The sequence below is a fragment of the Phyllostomus discolor genome, chromosome 7, assembly GCF_004126475.2.
Source record: "Phyllostomus discolor isolate MPI-MPIP mPhyDis1 chromosome 7, mPhyDis1.pri.v3, whole genome shotgun sequence".
In the NCBI taxonomy this organism is placed as follows: domain Eukaryota; kingdom Metazoa; phylum Chordata; class Mammalia; order Chiroptera; family Phyllostomidae; genus Phyllostomus; species Phyllostomus discolor.
In genome coordinates, this window is record NC_040909.2 from 75,628,725 (window position 1) to 75,652,040 (window position 23,316).

At 39.7% G+C, this 23,316-nt stretch overlaps 1 protein-coding gene across 3 annotated transcripts in view; it reads right to left on the minus strand.

Annotated features, from left to right (window-relative positions):
* JPH1 (junctophilin 1) overlaps positions 1-23,316 on the minus strand; it is a 96,668-nt gene that overhangs the window by 22,493 nt on the left and 50,859 nt on the right. For all 3 annotated transcript variants that reach the window (XM_036031031.1, XM_036031030.1, XM_036031032.1), the window contains exon 3: positions 3,766-3,884. In XM_036031031.1, coding sequence (XP_035886924.1) covers positions 3,766-3,884 — 119 coding nt within the window. The remainder of the gene's footprint in view (positions 1-3,765; positions 3,885-23,316) is intronic.

The window sequence follows — 23,316 nt, forward strand, 5'->3', positions numbered from 1 at the left end:
CCTCCCTTTACTTTTTCTACCAACCTCTTCTCCTTGGAAAGAAATGAGGAGAACTCTCACTAGCACCAACCTTTCTTTCCTTTTTCTACCTACCTCTTGTCTACCTACCTTTGAAAGAAGTGAGAAGATGTCCCCACAGCACCCATATCCCTTCTTACCTACCTCTCATCCTTGCAAAGAATTGGGGAAAATTCTCCCCATTACTACTTTCCTTTCCTTTCTTCTTTTCCTTGAGGAGAAGTCTCTCTAGCACCTTTTTCTTTTCCTACTTAACTCTCATCCTTGGAAAAAAGTGAGGAAATGCCTCTATAGAACCCACATTCATTCCTTACCTACCTCTTGTCCTTGAAAACAAGTGGAGAGATGTCTCCCCACTTCCCTAGCTACTCTCGTCTTTGGGAAGAAATGCAGAGGAGGCCACCCCTTTCTGTTCTGTTTCCTACCTATCTGTATAATGGGCTTGCTATCTCTGAAGAGAGGCTTGCTGTATGTCATACATTTGCTACATTCTAGAGCAGTGTTTCTTAGTCTTTTTTAAGCCATGCTCTACCACTCACACAATTGATAAACATAATTCTATACTTAATACCACTTAACATTAAAAACAAGGTATCTTGACTAAAAGGAAATTTTAACAGTGAGAGAAACAACCATACATACATAGTTTCTTGATCATGCTGTCACCATGTCCCACTCCCCCTTCCTTAGTGACCACCTGAAGTCTCATCTTACCTATCCTGGTTTAGCAATCTGATTTCACTTGCACTTGAAGCAGAGTGATCCCTTGGGCAGACTCTTATGCCACCAAACCTCACAAGACTGATGCAGAACACCAGAAGGCTGACTCATTATTTTATAACAACCAATTTTAATGTCACATAGGCCAGGGAATTTGTACTGATACCACCAGTGAGTGCATGCTCTCCTTGTGGTTGACCTGCACCAGAAGTTCAACTAAAATGAGAAGGTTACTGGTGAACATGGAATTAGGACATGAAACACAAGATGAATCAAATTTCTGAAGGCCTGAGCCTCAGCTAGTCTGATGCAGCCAATTCCTCAGTGGGGTAATCTTGCCAATAAAGCCACACACCATTGACTGCATCCTTCTTCATAATAGAAATGTCCTTCCAGTACAACCACTGCATTCTATCTTACGTTTTGGCCAAGGCTCCTCTCTCCTCTGGATAGTATTTGGATGGGTGCTGCCAAAATTTGCCTCTGTGACTCTTTTTTCTATAGTATTTAATACACTTCAATCACGTTTAATGGAAATCTTGCAACACTAAAACCCAGGTTATCACTTTTGAGCACTTCATATATCTCTGTGCAGTATTATGGGTTCATCTTAAAATTAAGCTCTCAGAGGGTAACCTTTCTCTAAACTTCTGGGGGATGACTTTCTGTGTCACTCATGCTCATGGCAGTTTATTTTTCTGTGTGCATATGTAGTCACCTACACACACTCACACCCATTTGTATGTTTTTTTTAATTTATTAGAATTTAACCCTTTACTCAGAGGCATCCCACAGGCACAGACTGTATTTCCTTAGTTTTTAACTGAACTGCGGAATCATACAGTATTGAACTAAAAGCATAAGATTTAACAAAGATGGTAAACATGTGAAAATATTGCCCAGTCTTGAAGTAGTTAACCTACCATGGAAGTGATCAAAGTGTCAGCTCTGTCTGCACGACACATGCATTCCCAACAAGGGAATCATTTATATTTGCAGTATATAAATTAAAAAGTACTTGAAAACCCTTTTAGACATGTCTGATTTGGTCACCCTGTAATGCACAGGGGAAAGCATGGGTTATGCTCCCTCAACAAGATCAGTAACACTCAGCACAGAAAGACCTTCTAGACAGTTGTTGAAGGAAGTGCTGGTTGTGGGTCAAAGGGGACAACAGCCACCCTCACCCCCTAATTTGGCTCTTGTCTCAAATAAACCCATTGTTGTCATATCCTGCTACAGGGATGCATTCATTACTGAGTGACAACTAGCTTCCATGAAGCTGTTTTCACTCAGAAAGGGTGGGATTACATTTTCCCACAATATTTTTTATCCCTCAAATGCTTTTATACCATAAAAGGCTTTCAAAACCATTTTGTCTGGGAAACTGAGATAACCTTCAATACCATTTATCTCTTGGTAGCACCTAATAGAAATCCATAGGGACCCCATTCCCCAACAGAATCCATTAAAAACAGAATCCAGAAGTTAGCATTTGCAGACAACAATAGGAAGTTTGTTTGCTGTCAAAGCAGCTCAGTCACTACTGGTACTTGAGCAGTGTGGTATGCTGACAATGCCAGCCCTGCAGGGCAGGAATGTGACAGTCCCTCTTGGTTCTAGCTCCCACACCTTACAACAGGTAGTTTGCCAAGGTACTCAGATACCAGTGAAGAGAGTTCATGTCACACCAGAAAACAGTTTCTTCGTACCTGAGGTTAGTTACCATAAAAATTGCAAAGTTTCCCTTTCCTGACAAAATAAACATACATATTAAATGATTTCAATCTCGGCCAGAGGGTTAAAATAATGCACATAAAGGAAAACACCCATTATAACTGGCTGCCTCCCTTGAACTATTTCAGAAATCACTTACTCTGTGACAACTCCATCACTTAGCCAGATTGGGCTTTGCCCCAACCTCTTCCATAAAAATGGGATCTTCTTTACTTGGCCTTTTACTGTCTTCATTCCTTGCAGAAAAAAAATTTCTTTCTCTCTCCTCCATCCTTTATTATAGCTGAGTTTTTGCTTTTTATATGGACCCTGCTATTCTGTATACTGTGGCTTACCTTATTCATTTTGTCACAGCAATGCCCTGTGGGTCCCAATATTCTATCACCTACTCTGGAACCAAATGTGTATTGAACATATATGCTGTGCAGGATGTTGGTTATTTAGTTAGATTTAACAGAAAATGATGTGGAAAAGTTCTTTACCAAGAAAATATAAATATTGATATTTAGAAATTTAGAACATTTTTGGTCTCTTCTCCTAGAAATCTATTGAGCCTTCAAGCAATCACCAGAAAGATGTCCTTTATAAAACAGTGGAGAAACACACATAAAAATGGCTACTGACATTTTATTAATACCAGTGTCTTACAGAATGGATGGAGACAGTCTAGTTGGAAACCACTAGAATGTGACTTCAGTATTTAAACCTACTGAAATATGCTTATTGCTGTTTTAAAACACTCGAGAGGCAGAAAACCAGGGCTGGTTTTTATTTTTTGAGGTTGTCACTTTCATTTTATCCATGAGAACATACACTGTCATCTCAACCTGTAATGAGTCACCTGTCTTTACGTGGTATGCTTCTGTATCTCCTAACCACATTCCTGTGAGCTTTAGTTCAGACACATTGAAAAAAATATGGTTAATTCTGGCTCTTTTCTTAGTGCCTCTGATTTGGGGTATTTGTTACAGCATCTGCATTGGTCACTAAACACTCATACACTTTCTTAGAATCAGGGAAGATAGCTGGATTTCCATCTCATTTATTGCTATCAGCTCAAAGTTTGTTCCTGGGGATGGGGAGGCAGGAAAAGAGATACACTGGGGAATAAGTGGAATCTCCAGTGCTAACACTCAGACTACCAATAATTTATAACTATGTGGCCACTTGTTTTCTAGTATTTCTGGGATTCATGAAGCACAGATGTTTCAGTTAAATGGAAAATAATCAAAAAAAGGAAATCAGAGGTAATGCTCTTACCTCTTCTACCACAGGACAATGCAATCTTACCTGGTTGGTAGAAGTCAGGTGACAGCTCCCTGGCTACGGCTCTTGCAATGTCGCTCTCCTGGCGGGCAGCCAGAGCGGCCTGGTCCGCAGCGTCAGCTTTGGCTCTGGCATGTGCAGTCTGCAGGGAGCACAAAGGACCAGCCATCAGAGCCGCACCTTGTTAATTACACACTGACAAGCAAACTGGCTGCAACCAAAAAGAAATGCTAATTGTGATCTGGCCCTGCACCTGCACCATCAAGTCTTACAAGTCCTCTTGCTGTGACCTTTCAATGAAGACAACATGCATGAAACTACCAATAAAACACCTCAATCCTTCTTTCAAGACACACGATGGATAAGCAAGTTCGGTACACCTTGAAGAAAAACTTACTGGTTAAAATCTCCTGTTGCCTAGAGAGGGGAGAAGATGGCGTCGGGGTAGGAGGGTGCAGATCCCACTTTTCCCTACACATGGGAGAAATCCTAGATGATCTATGGAGTAAAACAGCAAACAGCCAACAGTACCTCAGCATATATGAAAATAAGAAACCAAAACTCGTAGCGGACACTGAAAAACCAGACAAAAAAGAGTAGGTGGAAGTAGTAAATATCAGGATACCCACTGAAAGAGGAAACCCAACAACAAAGGAACCACCAACAAATAACAATAGAAGAAGGTGAAGGAGGGAGTGGAAACCACACAAACCTTAATCCAGGACTTATCTAGAAATACAACTAAATAGCAGAGAAATTACTGAGAACAAACAACTGAACAAGAGCAAAAGAGAATCCTCAAAACCTTGTACACAAGTAAGAACCAGCTTAAACACAACCTGCCCTCAGCAGCACAACAAAATACAAAAGGTGGTGGACAGAGTGACAATCAGGTAACCAGGTGGTGGGAAGGTCCCACCAAAGAAAGACTCAACAACCATCAAAACCCAAAGACAAACACAGAGCTAACTTAAATGACAGCCCAACACCAGTGAGCTTGGGAGATCAAGGAGACTGCACCACTGAATCTCACAGGTATTCTACCACAGAAGTTTGCACCATAAACCCAGAGAACCAGAGCAGATCAATTTAAGAAGCAGAGGCTAACAAGAAGAGTCTCAAAAACAATAAGAAGACAAACAATCCCCAAGTGAAAGGAAAGGAGGAAGCCTCAGAAAGTATGCTAAATGAAATAGAGGCAACTCAACTATTAGATACCGAGTTCAAAGCAATGATTATCAAGAAGCTCAATGAGCTCATGATGAGCTATGAGAAACTACAGGGAAACTACAGTGAACTCACTGCAAACTATATCAATGTGAAAAACAAAAGAGAAACTATCAACAAGGGCCAAGAGGAAATGAAGAATACAATTTCTGAACTGAGAAACACAGTAGAATTAATCAAAGGCAGGATCGGTGAAGCAAAAGATCGTATCAGTGGGCTCGAGGACAAAGTAGAAAAAAACACCCAAAAAGAGCAAGAAAAGGAAAAGAGGCTCAGAAAGAATGAAGAGGGATTAAGAGAAATGCAAGACAATATGAAAACGTAATAATATACATATAATAGGGATACCAAGAGAAGAAGAAGGGCAAGGGACAGAAAACCTATTTGAAAAAGTAATGATGGAAAACTTCCCTAATTTGATGAGAGAAAAAGTCACACAAATCCAGAAAACACAGAGAGTCTCAAACAAGAGGAACCCAAAGAGGCTCACTTCAAGACACATCATAATTAAAATGGCAAAATACCAAGACAAAGAGAGACTCTTAAAAGCAGCAAGGGAGAAACAGGAAGTAACATACATACAAGGGAGCTCTGGTAAGGTTAGCAGCTGAATTCTCAATGGGAATGCTCCAAGCCAGAAGAGAATGGCAACAAATATTCCAAGTAATGAGAACCAGAGGCCTGCAAAAAAGGCTACTTTACCCAGCAAGGCTCTCAATCAAGATAGAAGGCCAAATAAGGACCTTCCCAGACAAAAGAAGTCTAAAAGAATACACCTCCACCAAACCAGCTCTGCAAGACATGCTAAAGGGACTGCTTTAAGGAAAGGAAGGAAAAGAGAGAGAGAGAGGAACACAGGTATGAAAATGGCAATGAATGGACTGCCATTCCTTGTCCAATGAATGGACAGTCAGAAAATGGACTGAAACTAGAAACCAACCCCAAGGAAAAAAAACCCAAACACTCAAAATGAAAGAGACTGATTATTAAACAATGCTACTAAACAATGAATGAGTCAAGAATGATTAGGGACCTATCAATAATAACATTAAACGTAAATGAATTAAATGCTCCAATCAAAAGACATACAATAGCTGAATGGATATAAGAAAGCATGACCTACAAATATGCTGCCTACAAGAGACCCATCTCAAGACAAAAGACCTACACAGACTGAAAGGGAAGGGCTGGAAACAAATTTTCCAGGCAAATGGACAGGAAAAAAAAGCCAGGGTAGCAATACTCCTATCAGACAAAATAGACTTCCAAAAAGGGCCATTAAAGAGAGACCCAGGAGATCAATTCATAATACTCAAGGGAAGAATCCACCAAGAAGACATAAACATTGTAAATATATATGCACCCAACATAGGAGCACCCAAAAAAATAAAAGAAAATCTTAGAGGACTTCAAGAAAGGTATTGACAACAACATAATTATAGTAGGGGATTTTGACACCCTACTGTCAAAATGGACAGATCTTCCAAACAAAGTATCAACAAAGATATTGTAGCATTGAACAATGCCCTAGAGGAAATGGACTTAACTGATATATACAAAGCCCTCCATCCCAAAGAAGCAAAATACACATTCATTTCAAATGCACATGAAAGGTTTTCAAAGACCACATGACAGGACACAAAACAAACCTCAACAAATTCAAGAAAACTGAAATCATACCAAGCATTTTCTCAGATCACAAGGGACTGAAACTAGAAACCAATCCCAAGGAAAAAACCCCCAAAACACTCAAAATGAAAGAGACTGATTATTAAACAATGCTACTAAACAATGAATGAGTCAAGAATGATTAGGGAAGAAACCAAAAAGTTTCCAGAAACAAATGAAAATGAACTCACAACAACCCCAAACTTATGGGACACAGCGAAGACAGACCTGAGAGGGAAGATCATAGTGATACAGGCCTACCTAAAAAAGACAGAAACATTTCAAACAAACAACCTAACCCTACATGCCTATAAGAACTCAAGGAACAACAACAAAGACAGCCTAGAGCAAGCAGAAGGAAGAAAATAACCAAGATCAGAGCAGAGTTAAATGACATTGACACTAAAAGCACAATTCTAAGGATCAATGAATCCAAAAGCTGGTTCTTTGAAAAGATAAACAAAATCAACAAGCCTCTAAGCAGGCTCATCAAGAAAAAGAGAGGACCCAAATAAACATAATCAGAAATGAAAGAGGAGAGATTACAACTGACACCACAGAAATACAAAGGATTGTAAGAAATTACTATGAAGAACTATATGCCAAGAAATTTGAAAACCTAGGTGAAATGGACAACTTTCTAGAAAAATGTAATCTTCCAAAACTCAATGAAGAAGCAGCAGAAAGCCTGAACAGACCAATAACAGCAGGTGAAACTGAAGCAGTAATCAAAAATCTCCCAAGCACACAAAAGCCCTGGACCAGATGGTTTCACAGGAGAATTCCATAAAGCATTTAAGGAAGAGCTAACTGCTATCCTTCACAGACTAGTCCAAAACATCCAAAAAGATGGAAGACTCCCAAACTCTTTTTATGAAGCCAGCATCACTTAATCCCAAAACCAGATAAAGACAGAACAAAGAAAGAAAACGTTCAGGCCAATATCGCTGATGAACACAGACACTAAAATCCTCAACAAAATATTGGCAAACTGTATCCAACAATACATTAAAAAGATCATACACCATGACCAAATGGAATTCATCCCAGGGATGCAAGGATGGTTCAATATTCTCAAATCAGTAAAAGTGTAATACACCTCATAAACAAAAGGAAAGACAAAAATTACATGATCATATCAACTGATGCAGAAAAAGCATTTGATAAGGTACAGCACCCATTTGTAATAAAAACACTCAGCAAAGTGGGAATAGAGGGAGCATTCCTCAACATAATAAAGGCCATATGTGAGAGGCCTACAGCCAGTATCATACACAATGGGCAAAAACTAAAATCTTTTCCACTAAGATCAGGAACAAGACAAGGTTGTCCACTTTCACCACTTCTATTCAATATGACATTGGAAGTTTTAGCCACAGTGATCAGACAAGAAAAGGAAATAAAAGACATCCAAATCAGAAAGGAGGAAACAAAACTGCCACTGTTTGCAGATGACATGATAGTGTACATAGAAAATCCTATAGACTCCACCAAAAAACTGCTCAACCTAACAAATGAGTTTGGCAAAACAGTGGGATACAAAGTCAATATCCAGGAATCAAAGGCATTTCTGTACACCAACAATGAAACAGCACAAGCAGAAATCAAGAAAAAAATCCCATTTGATATAGCAAAAAGAAAAAGAAAATACTTAGGAATAAGCCTAACCAAAAAGGTAAAAAACCTGTATTCAGAAAACTACACAACACTGAAGAAAGAAATCAAGGAAGACACAAACAAATGGAAACATTTATCATGTTCATGGATTGGAAGATTTAACATCATCGAAATGTCCATACTACCCAAAGCAATTTACACATTCAATGAAATACCTGTTAAAGTACCAATGGCATATTTCACAGACATAGAGCAAACACTTCAACAATTTGTATGGAACCATAAACAACCCTGAATAGCTGCTGCAATTTTGAGAAAGAAGAGCAAAGTAGGAGGGATCACAATACCCGATACCAAACTGTATTACAAGGCCACTGTAGTCTAAACAGCCTGGTACTGGCATAAAAATAGGCACATGGACCAGTGGAACAGAACAGAGAGCCCAGAAATAAACCCAAGTCTCTATGGTCAATTAATATTTGATAAAGGGGGAAGCAACACAAAATGGAGTAAAAATAGCCTCTTCAACAAATGGTGTTGAGAGAACTGGACAGCTACGTGCAAGAAAATGAAACTTGAGCACCAACTTACACCATACACAAAAATAAATTCAAGGTGGATAAAAGATTTAAATATAAGCTATGACACCATTAAAGTCCTAGAGGAGAGCATAGGCAGGAAAATCTTAGATATTTGTATTGATATGTCCCCTAGAGCAAGGGACATAAAGGAAAGAATAAACAAATGGGACCTCATCAAAATAAAAAGTTTCTGCATGGCTAAAGAAAACAGTATTAAAATAAAAAGAGGACCAAGTATATGGGGAAACATATTTCCCAATGATACCTCAGACAAGGGTTTAATCTCCAAGATGTAAAGAACTTACACGACTAGATTCTAAGAAGACAAGGAACCCAATTAAAAATGGGCAAAGGACTTGAACAGACATTTCTCCAAGGAGGACATACAGAGGATCCAGAGACACATGAAAAGAGGCCCAGTATCACTATCTATCAGAGAGATGCAAATTAAAACCACAATAAGATACCACTTCACACCAGTCAGAATGGCCATCATAAACAAAGCAACAAACAAGTGTTGGAGAGGTTGTGGAGAAAAGAGGACCCTAGTGCACTGTTGGTGGAATTGCAGACTAGTACAACCACTAGGGAAAACAGTATGGAATTTCCTCAGAAAACTAAAAATGGAACTGCCTTTTTGACCCAGCAATTCCACTGCTGGGACTATATCCTAAGAACCCTGAAACACCAATCCAAAAGAACCTATGCACCCCAATGTTCATAGCAGCACACTTTACAATAGCCAAGTGCTAGAAACAACCTAAGTGCCCATCAGTAAATGAATGGATCAAAAAACTATGGTACATTTACACAGTGGAATTCTATGCAGCAGAAAGAAAGGAGGAGCTCCTACCCTTCACTACAGCATGGATGGAATTGGAAAGCATTATGCTAAGTGAAATAAGCCAGGCAGTGAAATACAAATACCATATGATCTCACCTTTAAGAGGAACCTAAACAACAAAACAAACATGTAAAATATAACCAAAGACACTGAAATAGAGAACAGGCTGACAGTGACCAGAGCGGAGAGGGGAGGGAATTTCAGGGGAAAAGGGGAAGGGTTTATAGGAACAAGTATAAAAGACACATGGACAAAAACTAGGGGGGAGTGGAAATGGGAGGGAGGTGAAGAGGGCTGGGGGGGGGGTAGGCTGGGATGGGAGTAAAATACAAAAAACTGTACTTGCACAACAATTAAAAGAAAAAAAATCTCCTGTTGCCTTTGGTGGCCATTTTTCTCCCAAACCATGGAGAGTAGAATTAGACAATGAAAGTCAACACAATGTTTGTAGATTTAATCCCTATGGTGGAATTCGATTATTAAGGGGCTGCCCAATGTTATGCTGGTGAAGTAGCTCTCTGGTGGGGTAGGGGGCATACAACTCTGATTTGTCACACTGACCAATTTCCATGATATAAATACTCCATGGCCAATTTCAGGCTACCAGTGTGATGCCACTGTGTAGTTAGGAAATCGGCTCTCACCAGTCTGCAGGAGTAGACCTCCAGGCTTGCTGTAAGAATGTGCTCAGAGTTGTTTCAAGGAGTCCATTTAGTGGCTCTTCAAGCACATTTCTTGGTTAAAAAAAAGGAAACAGGTGGAGAGATGAGGAGGAAATGGACTTCTTTCAGTCTTCTGTCCTCTCCTGGACTCATCCTCTCTCACTGAGACCTGTTATATTTCTGGAGGACTGTGGCAAGGGAGAAGGCAGTAGGAAGAACATTGGAACTTCTTATGGCAACAACAGGGAACTGGTTTCTGTCTGCTTGAGAAGAGGGTATTTGGAGGGGGTGACCAAGAACTTCACGTCACCCACTTCCAAAGGAGACGGCTTTGTGCAGTTAATACGTAGATGATCATGAGCACCTATTTCTTATAACTTTGTAAGCTCTCTACTCTACTTCATGAGCACTACCTAGAGCTATAGATAACTACTAACAAAAACTTAAGCCCAAATGTGCTTAGACTTATTGCAGAGAGAGGAGTTAGGAAATGGCACTGTGCTCTCACTGGTCTTAGAACAGAAAACATAGATGACAGCTGGAAGAGGCCAGAGATGGAGTTCCATGAAGAAGAAACAGGAGAGTGAGGTGCAACTTGAGACCATGGGCTAACTGGTAGGAGGCCCCATTCTCCAGCTACTTTCTCCAACTGTGCCCTCTCATCCTGTGCTCTCATGGGGCTGCTTCACTCCTACTTATGACCTAGCCTGAAGGCTTGATGTTGTAGACATAAGCTTCTTGAAGACTTGAGACTTTAAAGTTCTGGGCCTTGGCTATATGCCCAATATATAGAATACTGCCTGGCACATAGTATTTCTTGAGGCCTCACTTTATAAATAAAGGAATGAAATAGCTAAGTAGTTATTTACGCATGAATGGACTGACAAAAATATGCATACAGTAAAAAGATCAGTGGTTGCTAAGGGTCCAGGGTGAAAGTGGGTGAAGAATGCCAGGTGGCCCATGGGCTTTTCTAGGGCAGTGAAACTATTCTGTGTGACACTTGTAATGGGGGATATACAACACTGCATGTTTGTCAAAGCCCACTGAATATACAAAGGGGGAACCCTAATGTAAACCGTGGATTTCAGTCATACTAATGTATCAATATTGGTTTGTCAATTGTACCAAATGCACCCACTAATGCAAGACATCAATAACAGGAATGTGGGTGTGGAGTATATGGGAACTCTATTCTCTACTTAACTTTTCTGTAAACTTAGTACTGATCTAAAAAAATAAAATCTGTTAGCCAAAAAGGGAGTGAGTGGATCAACATTGAATCATCAAGATTGTTATTTCTGAATCCTGAAGGATGTTTTAGATCATCTCTGTCTAAAGGGTATCCTGAAATGGAGATAAAATTAAGAGGGTTATGGCATATTCCAAAACAATTGGCTTCATCACCCCACAGGGCAGTTGTTACAGATGACAGGTGATGCTTCAGCACCTATGGTGGGACCTCTGTTATGTTTTTTCAGTTTCCCAGAATTTCAAGACATTTTTCTCAGGATTATTTTTCATGTTGCCTGCTATTCTTAGAGTCCAATTATGTCCTGGTATCATAGTTAATGAAACCGTAAGAGTGCAGTTAGTCTGCCTTGTAACAAAACCTGTTAGCCCTTCACTGACAAATTCACAAAACTCAAGTACTTACAACTTATTCTGATACAATCACAATCTACAGCCAAAGAGTCAAATAGTGGTATTATTTCTGCCACTTTTTACAATATGCAAAACTGGAACACAAATACAGCTTAGCCTTTCTGCAAATATATTTTGGAAGCAGAGCATCAGTGAAGCCTTAACCCTTTCCTGCTTTATGTGCTCTTTCCTGTAAGACCAAACAGGGAGGGAGGACCTTTCCATCCAGTGCCCATCCCTGTGCCAATGCTCCTGCACTGCTGGCAACATGAGTCAAAACCACTCTTGACTCGGAAATCAGAGGTCTATTTGGGGGCTTTCAGTAGCCCTGGATCTGATCACAATAAGTAGAAGAGAACAGGAACCCACTCTGACTTTGCTGTCACCACCAGCTTTGTGTGGTCAGACCACTGATATGTCTAGATTTTGCCCGCTTGACCCTGGCTCATGTCAGTGACTTCATGAGTTCAAATCCCAGGCTCAGTTCCAGAGCAACACATGGCCCCTTTAGTCAGCCAACTGGTAAGACATGCCATTGTTCATGGGTTGGAGGAGGGGAGTTCAGGCTGGTCAGTCTGGCGAGATGAGCTGAAATAGCTCACAGTGGATGCCCTGCTGCTGTTGCTGGTCATGTGGAACACACACACACACACACACACACACACACACACACACGCATGCAAGCCCAAGAACCTTTCATTCAATCAAGACTGCCAACATTGCCCTGGCTGGCGTAGCTCAGTGGACTGAGCGTGGGCTGGGAACCAAAGTGTCCCAGGTTCGATTCCCAGCCAGGGTACATTCCTGGGTTGCAGGCCAGAACCCCCAGCAACCGCACATTGATGTCTGTCTGTCTGTCTGTCTGTCTCCCTCCCTCCCTTCCCTCTCTAAAAATAAATAATAATAAAAAAAAAGACTGCCAACATCCATAAATCGTTAGACCCTCACCTGCCTCCAAATGTCATCATCACATATACTCTCTCCCATAAAACAGACAAAAGTAAGTGAAAAGCTACTTTTTTCAGGCATTTGCTGTTGACTTTATTTTAGGGTCACATTTTTAGAAATAAACCAAAGTTTTAACTTGTACAGTTACTGTGTAGGAATGTAGTGATCCAGATATCTGGGCAGCTGGTTAAGCTTACACACCAGCTACGAGACTCCCTCTTGGACAGGAGCCTTGCAAAGGTCACCTGTGAATGGCCAAGCAGTCAATGTGGAATTTCAGAACGTTAGGCATTACCTGTACTTAAGAACTTAATTACAACTTATTTCTCCAAACATGTGGGCCCTTATGTGTGTGCCCCAACTTCTATCTTTCCCTCTTTTATACATCTATTCACTGACATAGCTGATAACAATTTCAATGTAGAAATTATGATTCTGATCAAGGTAAAACTGCATACAATATTTATATATTTTGCTTTTTCTACTTTTTATATATTATCTTCCCCAAAATCAGCTGCTTCCAAAAATATGCTGATTTTGATGTATTTTTAAATTTGTTATATATAACTCAAAGCCTGTTTACTGATCTGACTCTTGGATAGCAAAGGCTTTCAAGGGTGTCCAACCATTTGGCATCTCTGCATCGCATGGGAAGAAGAGTTGTCTTGGGCCACACATTACATTGTGACACAAAATCACAAAAAAAAAGCCTCACAATGTTTTAAGTAAATTTATGATTTTGCATTGGGTTGCATTCATGACCATCCTGGGCTGCATGCGGCCCATGGGCTGCAGGTTGGACACCTGATTCAGAGGCTGTACATGTGACTTGATTAAGAAGAGCAAATGCACAAAAGAATTAAAATCTCAGCTGATGGCAGCACCAAAACCCTTTGTGTCATCTGTGACATCTCCTTTTCTCTCACGCCACATCCGTGGTTGGCAAATGCAGTTGACAGTTCCTTCAAAATATATCCCCAGTTCAACCATTTCTCATTCTTGTCATTAACCCTGCTCTGGTGACATCACCATCGAGTCTCATGTCAGGTCATTGTGAAGACCAAACTGACCACCCTGCTTCTCTCCTTGTCACTGGACATTTCATTTCCCTCCTGGTTCTCTTGAGCCTGACATTAACCAATAATCTTTCCTGGGTTATGGCATCAGAGAAAGAAAATGCAAAATATACACCTTGTTAGCCTTCCTTTTAGACTGTGACAATATTAATTTATAAGAGGCCCAAATTTGCAATAACCAGTGATCCTTTGCCTATATTTATAGCCCATTTTAAGAAAAAATCAGTCTGTTAAGCAAGGTACATTTTTGATATTAACAAAATCTAGGTTGCTCCACAGATCTCAGTCAAAAATGCAGAAACCTGATTTCTAAGTCACTGTGCCTTTAAGAAACTGGCCTTTTAATCTAGATTTGGTTCTCGGATAAGACTGACCTAGCAAGGCTCAGGATATACTACTCCTGCTAAGGTACATGGGGTCCTTAGATGTTTGTTCCAGCTTCTAGCTTTCAATCTGTTATACCTCTATTCACTGACACAGCTGACAAGCTGATAACAATTTCAATCTTGAAAGGACAATGATTCTGCTAAAGCTCCATCCTCAGTAAATTTGGGTTGGGAAGACAACTCTTTATGGGCCAATTTTTATGTTTATTCATTCTTGAATGTTAATTTTCTCCCAAGGTTGCCTTTTTTGTTTTGTTTTGTTTTAAAGACAGGAGCTAGAATAGGAACTTCAAGACAGAAGTCTTAGGTCTTAGTTAAAAACATGTTATATCACCAGCAAACGTCTGTCTTTCTTGTCAGGCCAAGGAGTCTTACTTTCCTAAGAGCAACATCAAGTTATTTAGATACAAAATGTACACTAAGGGGCTTGATATTCCCATTTAAGTTTGTTATTTGAAATGTCAAAGGAGCAAACTTGCAGAGGTATGATGTTAAAGGCTTTGAGAACACTAATATTCAGAGACGAGGCTAAGGCCCGTCTAGGCCACAGATAATCCTTGTCCACGAGATCAAAAGTTAAACCATATTACTTTATCATAAAAATGTTCATAGAATCATAATTCATATCACAACTTTGGCTTTTTGTCGAGGGGAGAGAGGAGGAACCACGATTCATATGAAGAATGTTTATGTGCCTTTGTAAAGTATGGTTCCCCATGTGCACCACTGCCGTGTTTACAAAGATCTAGGTGAGACATTCCTCTTAAAGTTTAATGCCAAGAAATACTGAGTCTCTGAAGATAAACCAGGGTGCTTCCTTGCATCATACATAATTTTTATTTCTTTTTGTTAGGGCTACTAGGAAACTTGGAGCAAATTTACCCTCAATCTTTGTGTATGGTTAATCTTCCCTAATGGCTTTAACATTCCCCAAAGTCAGGAATGCTACTATATGTGTGACTCACCACAATACTCTTGCAAATCCTTTTTGCTAACTGGAAGGATATTGAAAAAAAATTACTGGTTCAATAAAGCTCTCTGTTTTCTGAACTCTAGCCCCTTACAGTGTATTAATGCTCAGGGACACATGTAATAACTTGGAGACAGCTGAAGCTACCAGTCAACTTCCTGTATAGGATTTTTTTCTATATCTGGAATATTTTCAAGGTTGGAAATGAAGTCCTCATTCTTAAGTATTTTACAGACTTTATTCTCCCAAACTCGATCAAATATAATAAGCTTAAAGGCTCTATTCTCTGGCAAGGACAGGCCAAAAGCACGTTTTTAATCCTCAGTTGAAATATGATAAATAATTGGCTCCCTTTTACATTATTCTGAGTTTTATAGAATTTACTTCCACATGTAATTTATGCACTGAGAAAAATTGTACATAAAAATATTTAAGAAACATTTTATTCTTGAAATAATTTTTAGAGAAAAGTCCTTTTTAATGAGGTTTATTCTGAAGTTCAAAAATATTACCACTTGATGGCAAGAGGGAGGAGGGGACAGGGGTTGGGTGGGGGCAGACAAAGGGAGGAAAAGGGGGACATCTGTAATAGTGTCAACAATAAAAATAAAGTAAAAAAATTACCACTAAATAAGATTAAAACTTCACTTTGAAACAGAATCATCTGCAACCCACTGAATAGGAGAAAATATCTGCTGACCATATATACAAGGCCTGTCTAGAAAAAGTCCAATCATTGTTAATGTAATGAGAATGGTTTGTGTAACACTGATGTAGCCTGGCAGCCAAGGAGAGTGGACTGGAATGCACATGCATGAACAATGATGACTTCATTGTACTAGTCAGCGGGGGTGATAGACACTTTTCAATATGTGTACTGTGTAGCCTTCATATTCAAATGACTGAATGATTAAAGTAATGAATCTGCATCCAATTTTGCATTAATATTAAACATTCCTCCACAGAAGCTAGTCAGATGATTCAGAAGGCTGCAGCTATTGGGCAACTGGTGATTGTTAGCTTCATCATGGCAATTCAGCACGTCCCCTACTGAGATTTTGGTGAAACATCCTATCACCCAGGTGACTCAGCTCCCCTACAGCCCAGATTTGGTGCCCTGTAACTTCTCGCTTTTCCCAAAACTAAAATCACCTTTGAAAGGGAGAAGATTTCAGACCATCGATGAGATTCAGGAATGTGACAAGGCAGCTGATGATGACTGGAACTGTGTGGGGTCCCAAGGTGCCTATTTTGAAGGGGACTGAGATGTCATTGTCCTATGTACAATGTTTCTTGTATTTTGTGTCTTCAATAAATATCTTTATTTTTCGTATTACATGGCTGGATATTTTATGGACAGGTCATCTGACAATGGTCTAGTTAGTAACCAGAATATATAAAACACTACTACATCTCAATATCAACACCCCCCCAAAAAAACAATTAAAAATGGGCAAAAGACTTGAATAGACATTTTTGCAAAGATGACACACAAATGGGCAATAAACCTGTGAAAAAACTCAACATCACTTACATTAAAGGAAATGTAAATCAAAAGCACAATTAAGTACTACCTCACATCCATTAAGATGGCTACTATTAAAAAAACAGAAAATAACAAGTGTTGGTGAAGATATGGAGAAAAGCGAACCCTTGTGTAGTTGGTGGGAATGTAAAATGTTGCAGCTATTGCAAAAAACAGTATGGTGGTTCCCCAAACAAAAATAGACTTACCACATGATTTGCCAGTTCTATTCTTGGATATATACCAAAAAGAACAGAAGGCAGAGTCTCAGAGAGATATCTGTACACCCATGTTTAAGAAGCATTATTCACAATAGTCAAAAGGTGCAAACAACCTGTGTCCCTCAGTGAATGAATGGAAAAACAAAAAGAGGTGTACACAGATGCCGCATAATGACAGTTTGCTCAATGACGGACCACATATACCATGGTGATCCAGTAAGATTATAATGGAGCTAAAAATTTCCTATGGTTTAGTGACCTCAGCTGTTGTAACATTGTAGTGAAATGCATTACTTACATGTTTGTAGTGATGATGGTGTAAACAACCTCCTGTGCTGCCTGTTGTAATAAAGCATAGCACATACAATTATAGTAGTAGGCTTGACCAGCTACATTTGCGTAAGTGCACTTTATAATGTTCACATGACAACAGAATCACCTAATAACACATTTTTCAAAATGCATCCCTGATGTTAAATGGCCCATGATTATATACACATGGAGTATTATATAACCTTAAAAAGAAAGGAAATTCTGACACTTGTTTCAATGTGGATGAATCTTGAGGACATTATGCTGAATGAAATAAACCAGTCACAAAACAACTGAGATTTTATGGTTCCATTCATATGAGGTCCCGAGAATAGTCAAATTCATAGAGTCAGAAAGTAGAAGGGTGGTTGCCAGGGAATGGGGAGAGAGAATGAGGAGTTATTGCTTAATGGGTATAGAGTTTTAATTGTGCAAGATGAAAAATTCCTGGAGACTGCTTGCACAACAACATGGATGCACTTACCACTACTAAACTATGTATATATATTTAAAATAAAGAAAACATAGTTACTGATGTACAAGTATTTCTAGAGCATCTTACATGTCCAGAGGATGTGAGAAGAAAAGACCAAAGGTTGGGCTCTCACATGAGAAGCTACATGAATCCCAGGTAGGGCATGTGCTGTCATGAGGGGTATAGCCGTAAGGAAAGGAATAACCAAAAGATGTTATAAGGGAGGAACTGCCAGACCTTGAAACATGAGGGTAGCCTCCAGGTCTGTGTTGCCAGCTCTTAACATAAAACCTGGCACAGAGTCTGTCCTCAACAAATACTGGTCAAATGGAAAAATGGGTAAGAAGGAGAGCCCCAAGATTTGTCATGTGGTTCGCAGATGAATGGCTTTGCTACAGATAGAAACTGTGCAGGTGGGAATGGGAGACAGTGTGAAGATAATGACAAGTTCAGTTTTAGACAAGTAGGATCTTACACAACACAGGCATTCATAGTTGGAAATACAGGGCTGAGATGCAAAGGAAAGGTCAAGGTTACAAACAGGAAGATTGGTTTCATGATCACAGAGGAGGATTTCATGATAGGTGAATGAATCCATCAAGTCAGTCAGTCAAAAAAAGCAAAGAACTGAAGGTAGACAAAAGTGCCATTGGGACTTGATGAAGGACATAAAGACATATGTGAACTGAGAAGCAGCAAGGTACAGGTGGACAGAAGACTTCCAACAGAACCATTCAAAGTTCTTGTTTTTGGTTAAATCCGAGCTCCTATTAGGAAGTAAGCGGGCCAGATCAGAATTTGTCCCTTCCCTGAAGCAGCACTGTGACATGTGAGGTGACAACCTGAGGAAGGGGTGGTTTGTCAATCCTGCCTTGTGCTGGAGAAAGCTGAGGGTTGCAGAGGCTAAGAAGCTTTGAGAACCTAGTTCTAACCTGAAGGCCACTGCAGGAGCCAGAGGGAAGGGGGTCAGTGAGGAAAGAGGCAGAGGAAGTGGAGGAAGCAGGTGTTGGCTATATACTGGAGACCTGACCTTGAAAGGAAGAAGGAAATTTGACAGTAACCAGAAGGATTAACTGGGACAAGGGAAAAGACATTTCACTCATAGCTTAAGAAAACAAGAGCTGATCCTGCTGGAAGCTCAGGAGAAAGATGTCCAGAGAACAGAAGAAAATGAAGGACCTTTGCAAAGGTGACAATTATTGGAGTTGGGTCCTAGATGAAGCCAAAGAAAGGAAATGGGGAAAAATAGTAAGAACAGCGATGGGTTGTTCCAAATGTTTTAAGGTTATTTCAAAGATCCTAACCTTGAAAGAGACAGAGAGAGCTGTGGGCTTTAGAACCAGGCAGACCTGGGCTCAATCCCCAGTTTATCCCACACTGGCCATGTCATGTTAGCCCCCAGTTTCCTATCTGTCAACTGGGGGTGATTCTATCTTACAGTGTTGTTCTGCACCAGAACTGATCTATATGAAGTACTTAGCACTAACTTAAGATATTTCATCAATAAATGGCCATATCAGTCTTCTGCTGAAATTAAGGGCTAGAAGGAAGAGTCTGGGGGCTTAAAGAGGTGAAGATTTGGGATCAGCATTGCACAAAAGTTCTATGGGATGGCAGGATGGAGTATTAGAATTGTTGGATGGCACCAAGAGGACCTCAGTTCAGGTCTCTATGATTCTGCCTTGTTCTCTAGCAGGGCTCTCATTCTTGAAGAAGCATGAGAGGTAGAAGGTGGCTTTGATGTAGGGCAGAGACTTGAGCGAGGAGGATAGGGACATCCCCACCACAGAACTTTGGGTAGGCAGTAAGGGCATTTGGCCAACTATGGACTCTGGACCAGAGGAAATAGAAAGGATTAGTTTAGGATCAAATAAAAAATGGGGAGGCAATCTGATAATTTTAAATTCATATTATACATTTAGGTGCTTTTTAATTAATTTAAATAAGACCTTGTCTTTCCCAAAGCAAACTCCATAGGAACTAAATTCTGACTAAATTTGGCTTACTACCAAAGAGTATTTCTCTAGTTCAAATTATCAGCTAGTAGGGCTTTTGGTAACAAAAGAGCAGTAAACTATGTTAAAATCGATGCATCATCGATAAAACAAAACCAGATAGAATCATGACTACATTTTCTGCTGTGACAGAAAACATTTGGATGTACCCGATTAGAACTTTGCAACCTTGGGCACCTGAGCCCTTCTGTGTAACAAGGATGGGGACTGTCACATTAAGGCGTTTTTGTTTGAACACCGTTGTTATTATGTTTCTTGTCCTTTTCCAATGGTCCATTATGGGGACAAATTAAAGTATGACTACGGATTAGAGCAATTTAAGACTATGTAATGGTCAAAACGTACCATGGCAGCTAGCGGTGTTCAGCTGAGGCAGCCTCATGACCACTGACTGCTGCAAATGCCCATGCACTGCACACTCTGTGGTGCTCAAACTCTCCATTGCATAAACCCCCCCCACACGCACACACAAACACACACACATGAAAAGAATTACACAAACATTACTCACTCCTCAACAATGGCAGAAATCCTTTAGAACACCTCCTTCAACTGACAGTGGAAACATCTTCTCTTAGGTAATAAGCTAACTGTTTTCTATCTTATAGTACCTAAAATATTTTTCTAATTTCTGTAACTATGTATGATGACAGATGTTAACCAGACTTATTGTGGTGATCAATTCACAAGACACAAAGATTGAATCATTATGTTTTATACATGAATATAATGTATATCGATTATATCTCAATAAATTGCAAAAATTATAAAAAGTTTAGAATAAAATTAACATCAGTGTCATAAAATGACTCTCTAAAAATCCTGAATTTAAGTTTACCACTTCTCTTTGTCCTGTTGCCAATATGCCTAAATAGTGAACAGTAAAAAGGATCTATTCTTCTGCTGGGCATTTGACATTGAACTGTCTGAATAGGAACTTGACTGGGACCAGTTGTGCGAAACCATCCTGCATCTTAAGCTCCATCACATTCAACACAATTTGAAGTTGTTGAGTTTATGAGGGCACTGCTTTGTGAGGAATGCCAAAATAGTAGGATATAGTTATTTTCAGCAAACTAGTTTTATTCACTTCATGATTCCTTGTAGAAATTGTAATTCAGTCATAAACTCCATTTATTCGTGCCTGGTCTGTAACAGCAATCACTCAATAGTTCAACTAAGAAGTCCTTGATTATTTTCACTTTAAAATATCTGTGTTTTGCTGAAATAGATAGAGGGGACTATGATTCAATGAGCACAAAGGGTTTGCTTTGATTTATGGTAGCCTTCTGGTTTTGAGGAAGTGACTCCTGGAAGTCCTGCTTCACCAGACGGATTAAAAACCACAATTAAGATGGAAGGGCCTCTGAGAGTCCACGTGTTCCCTCCCCTGTGGTCAATTAATTTTCTTTCTGTAGGAATTCAAGAATCAGAAAGACTAAGGAACATATTCCGAGTCACAGCAATTCAGTGGGACGAATGGGCAGAACCCAGGTCTCCTAACCTTTAAGGCAAAGCTGGGTGACTACACTGTGAAAAGAGATTTCTGTACTAGTGTTCTAGATTTTGCTTTAGCAAACATTTTGTCATACATTTTTTTGGCTATAAAAATTCATTCATAGACATAGTTCTACCTTCTTACATTCAGATTCAGAGACTGTAGCCCTCTTTATTTCTCTATTCAATTCTTTAATTTTAATAGATTTGCGATTCCCATTGAAAAATGCAAATTTTGAGCTTTCTTCTCCTATGTATTTTTTTAAAACCAGTTTTGGCTGACTTTCAAATGAAATAACACAGATTATAAAATGTCTTACTGAAAACTACAGGGAAGATTTGGTTTCCATCAAGGTTATTCTTTATCAGGAACATTTTTAGGTGGTGTTAAAAATACTGCAGATTCATCCAACTCATAGTTGCTTTCCTCAAATCACCAAATTAGTAATTAACACCTCCAAATTTAAAAGGAAATATCAAAAGCTCATCCAGTTTTCCCTGAATTCTTAAAAAGTTTTTTCCTTTTTTCTCATCAGAATCTCTCAAAATTTCTGCAGTGATTTTACCTGTTTTTAGCATTTGCTATGTTCAAGTGAACAGAAATTTTTTATCTCAATACTCAACAGGTAAAATAACAGCTTATTCAAGGACACTGAGAAAAGTGGAGGCAGAAACAAATATATAAACCACGGTGATTGGATTTGTTTAGTGCTTTTACATAAAAATAACACTTGGTTCAATTTGAGGGGGGAAAAGGCAGGACTGAAGATGAATACATATACATTGTGGTAAAAATGCACAAATGCTTCTCTTTCATTAAAGATAAGGTAGGAATGCAAGTAAAAGAATCATATTACATTCCGACTCAAATAGAGTATTTTCCTTCTCAGCCTGATAGAGTGTCAGTAATCTGCTTCAATACTACATCCTTACAGTGCTTATAATAGTTGGAATTTTCTTGACCAGAAGCCTGCTATCTGCCTGAGTAGCTACTCTAGACACATTTTGATGAACTTTTAACCTTTGTTTTTCTTTCTTTCTTTTTTTAAAGATTTTATTTATTTATTTTTAGAGGGGGGAAGGGAGGGGAAGAGAGAGAGAGAATCAATGTGTGGTTGCCTCTCACATGGCCCCCACTGGGGACCAGGCCTGCAACCCAGGCATGTGCCCTGACTGGGAATCGAACCTGCGATGCTTTGGTCGCAGCCTGCACTCAATCCACTGAGCTGTGCCAGCCAGGGCTAACGTTTGTTTTTCTTCACGGTGGAACTGTTTGACTCTGGGGACTGGGATGCGTGCTTGTCAGTAGGATGAACAGACGCCTGCTGCAGTCACTGGGGAATGCTGCATCTGCCTTCCATGACTCCATTCCTTAGTGACAGATGCATTAACAGGAATGGAACTAGTCCTCACCAATCTGAGATCCCCACTGAGTCCAAAGAATCTGCAGAAGAATTCCAGGCAGAGAGGGAATGCTATACCACCCACCCCTCCCCCTCCACAAACAAGGGGGATGTGAATGACACTAAGGTAAGGATTCCTCTTGAGGCCCAAGAATTCAAAATCTACTGACTGCTATATTGTTAACTGGGGGAATGTTAGGCTGAATTTGTGAGGGTCAGGGAGAGTTATCTGCTAAACCAAAGTCGGTCCTCCCCTGGCTGGGAGCTGTCCAGTGAAGGCCTCAAAATCTAGCTGCTTCACTGGTTTCTCACAGTCGACCTAAAGACCTCCAGATCTGAGCCTCAGGATACACTTTCCAAGTTATTTTCCGAATGTGTTACGTTTTAGCCAGTGACATGAGTGCTGGAAACAGCTCTAACTTCCTTTTCAATACAATCAGAGCACCTACTTAAATGACAACAGATTTGGCAGCAAAAGGATGTGTCTCACCTTATGGCCACTTT